Consider the following 8,579-nt stretch of genomic DNA (forward strand, 5'->3'; position numbering starts at 1 on the left):
ATATAAACAATGTATAAACATAAATGGTAAATGTAAATAAATAAATTGTTGAAGTCTCAACAAATTTTAAGAAAAGTAAGTAATAATGATCAGTTATGTAAAAAAAGGATTATTCCTAAAAGATAAATAACTCGAATTTTATTATTTGGTATGTTAACTTTTGTTTCAAAAAACAATTTTGTTGTATTTTTTTGGAGTCATTTAACATACATATATTCTTTTATCTCGCTCCAAGTTTTGTTGATTTATTTTGTGCATTTTCTTTCACTATTTTTGCATTTTACAAATTTGAGATGACCATGATGATTAATAAATTTAAAATTTCAGGTGGGTATGTAAGACACAAATGAAGGGGACAATATTGTAAGGTAGTGTAAACATAATTTAGTTCGTCTATAAAATTTAAATAAAAAATCATAATTAAAGAAGTAAAGTAAATATTACCAGATGACTCGATTCCCAACAATTAAAGTTATTTCAAAATAATAGTACGGACCATCGAAAACCCTAAACCCTAATGGTATGACGATCTACAAACTACAAACTCTGACATAACACGTGGTCTTAACTATCCTTCAAATACAGTTATAGAAAAAGAAGAGTTCCCCAAGTATGGGGAAAAATGTGGTGGTTTCATTTGAGACCATAAAAATATTGAAAGTTAGACCATCCATTGGTTATGCATGGTTTTAAAAGGTCATATTATACATGACTTGATGTACGTCCCTCTATGGTCTTCTAAGATCTATTTGTGAGTAAGCTTTTGTTTAAACTAGATAGTGAATACACGGTTTACATTGATGAATTCTTTGAAAAGTATTGTATAAAGGTAAAAAAAAAACTAAAGTTGTTAACAGTAAAAAAAATAAAGAATGATAAAATCAAATACATGATGTTCGAAACTCATGGATGCAAATAAGCTTTTTTTCTTTGTGTTCTACATTCTACCAACTTGGTATCTAATTAGATATCAATTTAGAAATTATTTATCAATAATAGAAACTAATTTAGATATCAATAATTGTTTTAGTCTCTAAAATAATATCTAATTTAATGAATATAGCAACTAATTATTTTTTGTCTCAAAAATTGGTTTCAATTTAATGATTTTCTAGTAGTGATATTTGTTTATTTGCATTAAATGTAACATTAGTTTGATGATGCACATAAAAGATCCATTAGCTTTACATATTCAAAAGTACCAAATAAATATGTTGAGAGGTTGGTTTTACAAAGTAACTTCAAACATTTGCCTAGAATCCAGATGTAGTAATTAAATTTAAGAGGAAGATTCTGTTGTCGATCTTGTAGGTGAAGAAAACATAGGTTTTGGTGGCATTTTAAAGAAATTGATGTTGCCTTCTAGCATGTCCACTACTTTACTCATTGTAGGTCTATCATTTGGAAACGTTTGAATGCACCATAAACCTACTATAGTCATTCGCTTTGCAATCTCATTTTCTTCCGTGGTCATCTCTTCATCAGGTCTTAAATCCTTGTTCAACGCAAGCCTCTTGTGTATCAAATGTGGGAAGTATATCTCACTTGTATGACTAGCTTCAGCATTAATGTTCTTCCTTCCTCCTACCATTTCTAGCAACATCATCCCATAACTGTAGACATCAGACTTATGTGAAACGCCACCAAATTGTCTATTGCACATTTCTGGAGCTACATACCCCATTGTCCCTCTAGTATCCGCCATGGAAATAATGCTCTCTTTTCTAGGACAGAGCTTTGCTAACCCAAAATCTGATATCTTGGGATAAAAGTTCTCATCCAACAGAATATTATGTGGTTTTATATCAAAATGTAAAATTCAAGTGTTGCATCCCTTATGTAAGTACTCCAACCCTCGAGCTGTTCCTATTGAGATTTGGTATAAATTCTCCCAACTCAATGATATAATGTTTTCTGCCTCTCTTTTATATATATACTTTTCAAGAGAACCATTAGCCATAAACTCATAGATAAGAGCTTTCTTGCGACCTTCAAAGCAAAATCCAAGAAGTGACACAATATTAACATGAGAGGTTCTACTAATGCTAGCAACCTCATTGATAAATTCTTCTCCATTTCTTTTGGATGCATTCAATAATTTTACAGCCACAGGGATGCCTGAGGGTAATTGTCCTTTGTACACTTCACCAAAACCACCTTGACCAAGTTTAACTTTGAGGAAATTGGTCATTTTCTTGACTTCTGCAAATTTGTATCTTTTTTGTGACTCAGCTCCATGAATTTTTAAAAATGCTTCAATATCTTGGTCATTCTTTGTGGTCAAACCAAATTTCATCGATGGAGTGAATAACTTGTATCTAAAACAATAAATTATAATACATATAGTGAATACTCCCATTACCACACCAACACTTGTAATGCCTGCACTAACAAGTATAGTAGGAGAGTTATGAGTTAATAAATAAGAGATATAATTTTATTTTGGAAAATTAATTTTATTAGTTTCATATTCCTCCATGAATCTAACCCTAAATAAATGAGGCTTCTGTAAGATAAAACTCATTTTTAATGCCACTAATACTAAAAAACAATTAACTTTTGCACATAAAATCATTTGTGCATCTTCATTCAATTTATTCAATTTTAACATACATGCATGATGTTGGTCTCTAAACTTATATAAATAGCAGTTTATTTGGTGTTCTATTTTGAGCAATTTCATCTATTTGGTATTAATAAAAAATAAAATCTATTTTGAAATTGTACGTGGATAGTATTTGGGAAGGTAGACACAAAGAATTTTTTAAACAAGAGAAAGTTTATGGATGAAATATTACACATAGCCTAACTTAAAACCTGAACTTGGATGAAAAACAAAGCTTCTCCTATTAACTTTTCCTATTGTGATTGGATTTTATGCTCTGTTATATGTTTGAAAATAACTAGGTAGTTAATATAGGTAGAGTGGCTCAATTTCTCTGCTACAACTAAATTTGCACTGTTGTGTTTTCGTAGGTTCTACTTGTGTTGGTTATTGTTGCTACTTGACCTATGTAGTTTATCTTAACTCTTTTTCAATATTAAATGGTTGAGAAAGGCTAATAAATCTTGCATGAATTTTGCATTATTTGTTCTTTCTTCATACACTAAAGTGTTTATATTATTGCAAAGGATAACTTTCCCTATTTGAAAGAATTTTGAAGTTATATAGAAATATCTATTCATGAAAAACTAGAACACGCAACCTTAGATTATGTATGTAATTATCCATTCATTGAAATGGATTATATAGATTTGTAGTATATATAGCTTACAATAGTGAAACAGTACATATAAAGGACAATTGATATATTACCTATAATGACTTTGCTTTTCCAAAATAGGTGTTTTCCTGCAATAATCAAATTATAACATAAGTGTAAATATAACTTCACCATATTTATTTTGTGAGATTGAGTTAATTAAAGTTTAATCCTAATTATTAAAAATTGATCATAGCAAGATTGATGATATAAAATAGATTGATAAATATTACAGCATTTAAGTATAGGCAACATATTAATCAGTATGAGATATAAGAGGAAAGAATAAAAGACACATGAATCATAATAAAAGTCACCTAATGTGGTTCTTTCTGTTGGTATTGATAATGGCGATATCGATAATGAAGGAGCAGGCAATGGAACTGGTGCTGGTGCTGGTGCTGGTGCTGGTGCTGGACTTGCCGATGAATTTGCTCCTAGTGAGGAGTTTGTTTCTGATAGTATGATGATAATCAATGAAGATATATATAAACATATTAAATGGTGACGTATTAGAAGAAAAAAAAATAAACACTTGATTGAATTTTATTATAAAGTGTTTTTTTAGAAGTGGAGGGGGAAATTTTGTAAACATAAAAAAAAAAAATAGAAACCTAATACACAATCATTAATTAGAAACCAATTTAAAAAAAAAATTATTAATTTTTATATTAACTAAATTAGATATTATTTTAGAAACTAGAAAAATTATTAATTTTTAAATTAGTTTCTATTATTGATAAATAGTTTTTAAATTGGTATCTAATTAGTTACCTTAGTTTTAGCTATCAATTATTTAGATAATAAAATTAGTATCTAAAATCTTGGTATCTAACCTAAACCTTAAACCAATTTAGAAATCATTTATCAATTATAAAAAATAATTTAGATACCAATATTTTTTTAAGTCTCTAAAATAATTTATTTTTTTTAAAATTAGTTTTTATTTAATAATTTTCTTGTAATGACCAGATTACATTGGTATATGCCGTTCTAGTTCTATCCACTAAACTATCTTCCATAAAAGTAAAAAAAAAAAGGTAAAGTATTTAATATACATAAAAAGTAAGTATCAAATAAACGAAAACTAATAAATATATTAATTTTTTATTTCATTATATTTTATTCTAGTTTAGTATATATGCTAATAAAATGAACACACATAAATAAATAAATATATATATAGAGAGAATTTAAGTGTAGCAGCTGTAATATGCAGCTTTGTTGGGTGTTGTTTGTAATGTTAGGAGTTGAATGTTTTGAAAGATTTTGTATAAGAATTAGAATATTTTTTAAATATTTTTATTATTTATTCTTATCTTGTTGATAAAAAAAATAGAGAGAAAGAGAAAATTAAAAGTTAAAATTTATTAGAATGAAAAGAAGGAAGAAGCCATACCATTTCTGATTGATTCGTAAGGTGAGTCAGGAGGAGGATATTGAAAACCTATGCCACTTGTTTCATTCCTAAAGTTGGCAGATAACACACGATGAACATCATTCTCAGGTGTGTCCTTAGCAAATTCATCACTTCCCGGTGACTGTGTCATACTACTGCACTCTGTTTATGAGAAAAATTGTCACACTACAAGAAAACAAGGATCTAGAGTGGACAAAAGCATACGCTTATGCAACAGGTCCTCCTGGTGATAAAGAAGCTTTAACCACTACACTAAATAAATTCTTTTGTCATAATATGATTTGTATTATACTTATTATTATTATTAATGTGGAGAACGTGAAACATGCATGGCCGCGGCCGACGCATATGCGTGGATCGCGGCCGATGCAAACTGATTTTTTTAAAAAAAAAAAATTAAATCCACAAGTGCGTTCGTTTTGCGTCTGCTATTTTGCGTGAGTTTTGCGCCATTTTAGCCGACGATATTAGCGTTTGTTGCTGGTCCACGCAAATATTTGGAAGCTAATAGCTTGTTTTCTTATAGTATCAGCAATAATAATAATAATGATTCATACCAATAGCAACTGGTAAAAGAAATATTCTTTTAATATAATTTAATATTTTGTAGTGGAATGTAGTTTTATTTTGCATGTACTTCTTACTATATATTTTTAAAAGTTAAAATAAATATGATATTTTCAATTTATCCTCCAACATAAAGAATAAGTTTAATATGAGAAATTAATATTTTCGATGATGAATGATAGAGTAAGAGAATGATGCTATGTTAGGTCATTAAGAGATTGACCCAAATAATCCAATAAATTAGACATGATCTAAACTTACATAATAGATTAGCATCACAACCAAATTACCTAAGATTTTAATACAATAAGTTTATGAATATTCTAGGTTCACTACAAGAAAATCATGAAATAGAAACCAATTTTAGACATAAAAAATAATTAGTTGTTACAGTGACTAAATTAAATACGACTAAAAAATTCTTTGGTTTCTAAATTAGTTTTTATATTGTTAAATATTTTTTAAATTGGTATCTAATTAGTTACCAAGGTTTTAACTACCAATTATTTAGTTTTTAACTTTGGTAGCTAATTAGATACCAATTTAGAAAGTATTTAACAGCAATAAAAACTAATTTAGAAACAAAAGAATTTTAATTTCTAAAATAATCCCTAATTTAGTTATTATAGCAACTAATTATTTTTTGTCTCTAAAATTACTTTCTATTTCATGATTTTCTTATAGTGTTATACAACTTTCTCATTTCTACTTAAAATAAGATTTAATTTAGCATTTGAATTTTCAATTGTTGATCTCTTCTATATTAGTATAACTTCTCGACACTTACTTAAAATCTTCTCAAAAAGACTTTCAATACAAGAGTCATTCATATAAATTGTACTTATATCTAAATTGGTCATCAAAATGAATTATTAACTTAAATACCACTATTAAAATTTTCAAAATATTCACTTTAAAAATTCAACAATAATATGACATGATATGTTTATCATACTGACATAATATTTATTACAAGAATAATATCGACATAATTATAATTAATAAATATATTTTTTAACAAAAATTGTTGAGACATAAAAAAGAGAGTAAATTTATGAAAATACACTATACATAAATTTACAATTATCTAATAAACAATATTCATTCTATTGCGTATGATATACTATACGTTTACAAGAAAAATTGGAATTGAATAAACTAAATTATAGCTCAACAATGAACATGTTATTTAATAAAAATTTGTGTCTAGTTTTTTTATGTAATATTTTTTATATTTTTAAAAAAATTATGTACCAAAGGTCTCTTATTATTATAAAATGTTAGAAGAAACTTGATTCTATATGTTTTACAGTCATGACAAAAATAATTTAGTATTCATCCAAAACTATGTTTAGAATTATATCTCATCATTTAACAAACCTTTTTTTACCCTATCCTTTAATTACTATTTAGGTTAACCTTATTTTGATAATAATTTATATTTTTTATAAAATAAACTATATAATTTGAACAGCTAAAAGCTCATGTAGTAAAACTATCAGCACTCTTCAGTCTTACAGGGACCAATTTTTACAAATACAAAACAACAAACATAAAAATGTGCATAATTAAAATTAAAATAAAAAAACAAATTACATACTTTTTATATCCTCGCACCCCATGAAGAGATTATTCAGTTTAAGGTGGCCCCCATGATTGCCTTTATCCAGTGCTTTATTTTTTGTCCATAAGTGCTTTACACCTGCAGCAATAAACTTTTCAATAATCATTTTTAAAAAGACACTTTAATTCGTAAAAAATGAGTGAAATTTTAATTCCAAGTTTTTAAAAATATCTCATTTCATTTAAAATTTAAAACAAATTATTTTATTCCTTATTAAATGAGTAAAATTTTGTTTTTTATTTATGTAAAATCTTTTTCTTACTTTATTCTTTCAAATTTAAAATTAATTATGGCTGGTGTTCTTAATATTTATTTCAAGAAAAATAAATAATATTCATTTTATAAATCTTAATAAAAAATTCAAACTCGACATATATATACTTGTGATCATTAATTTATCTTTTATTTTATATATATATATATATATATATATATATATATATATATATATATATATATATATATATATAGCTTTTAGATTATGTTCACTGTGTTCTTCGCTTATGCATAAGATCCATTCCAGAATATGAATAACAACTAATCATGATACAGAAATCAATAGAATGAAAACTACACACACATCATTTTCTCTTCATCTTCTATTTCTTAGCAACCAAATAAGCTTTAAGAAGTGTAGAACATCTGATACATGTGATTGCATGCATGTGTATAATTAATTAGAAAGGAAAACGTACCCTGAAACACAGACCAAGTGTTGCTGTTACTGCTACGAGCTGGAAGAATAAGTGTTGCAGTTAAAGAGAAGAGGAGGAGTAGATGGATGTGGAAAACCATGAGTTTCAATGCACATGGAAATGGTAAAACTTGAGGTAGCTACTTCTTAAACTTAAAGGAGTAGGATGTGGGAAAAGTGAAATAAAATCACAATTTAAATAAGATAACAGGTCATAAAAGATTAACTTTATTTATTTGTTCTCATCTTTGCTTTCTTTTCAGTTTATAAACAGTAAGAAAGGAATCACCCTAGCAAGAGTCTTTGTAATTAAGGGAAATGACATATTTTATTATGCCATTTAGAACATTAAACCTATAACATTGTGTAGAGAACAATGTGTTTTTTGATTATAAATTACATTGTATATAAAAAAATTTATGTGCGTGTAATTAATATTTTAGTTAATAAAATAGTTAATATGAGTATTGTGAAGCAGTGTGGAAAGTGATATATGCTTTTTTGACGTGGTTGTTAGAGGTTTATGGGAGACAATGATAGTCCCCACACGTTCTTTTTTTGACCACTAAAGCAATGCAATTATAGTGAAGGAAGACTTGTAAAATATTCATGGAAGACTTGTAAAATAAATAGTAAAGGAAGAAATTTCCTCACTTTTAATTACATTAATTTTATTTTATTTTTTGTCCTGTGATTTAGATAATTTTATAAAGGAAAAAACAATCTAGATAGTGTTTCAAGGAAAAAATAATATATTTTAAAAAAAAATTATAAAAACATATTTAACCTAATTTTTAAAAAAGGTACAAATTTAGCCATAAATAAATCACAATATCAGTTTAAAATATGATAATATAATAAGTTTATAAAAAAAAATCTGATATCATACTCTTCTTACTTTTCTATTATCAAATTTTAATTTATAATTACTCCAATAATGTCTTTCTTGCATATTGTAAAACAACTTCTTTAATATACTAATTATCTTCTAATGCTATGTCGATGAAAGTG

General features: G+C 26.6%; 2 protein-coding genes across 3 annotated transcripts; both read right to left on the reverse strand.

The window, feature by feature from the left end:
• Nucleotides 1-1,153: 1,153 nt before the first annotated feature.
• On the reverse strand, nt 1,154-7,762 carry LOC137837996 (PR5-like receptor kinase). Of its 2 annotated transcripts, none has more exons than XM_068647193.1 (6): nt 7,570-7,762; nt 6,851-6,952; nt 4,663-4,824; nt 3,581-3,718; nt 3,317-3,352; nt 1,154-2,318 (listed from the first exon to the last, which is right to left on the reverse strand). In XM_068647193.1, exons 1-6 carry the CDS (start codon nt 7,667-7,669, stop codon nt 2,293-2,295), a joined length of 564 nt encoding a protein of 187 aa, XP_068503294.1. In that variant the 5' UTR covers nt 7,670-7,762; the 3' UTR covers nt 1,154-2,292. The 2 variants fall into 2 exon arrangements, with proteins under 2 accessions (XP_068503294.1, XP_068503293.1); XM_068647192.1 differs by having other exon boundaries at nt 1,154-2,382; nt 7,570-7,759.
• LOC137838904 (LEAF RUST 10 DISEASE-RESISTANCE LOCUS RECEPTOR-LIKE PROTEIN KINASE-like 2.5) lies at nt 1,280-1,705 on the reverse strand. The gene has a single exon (XM_068648113.1). The coding sequence runs from the start codon at nt 1,703-1,705 to the stop codon at nt 1,280-1,282; it is 426 nt and encodes a 141-aa protein (XP_068504214.1).
• Nucleotides 7,763-8,579: the final 817 nt, after the last annotated feature.

Source organism: Phaseolus vulgaris, chromosome 4 (genome assembly GCF_000499845.2).
Source record: "Phaseolus vulgaris cultivar G19833 chromosome 4, P. vulgaris v2.0, whole genome shotgun sequence".
NCBI classification, from domain to species: domain Eukaryota; kingdom Viridiplantae; phylum Streptophyta; class Magnoliopsida; order Fabales; family Fabaceae; genus Phaseolus; species Phaseolus vulgaris.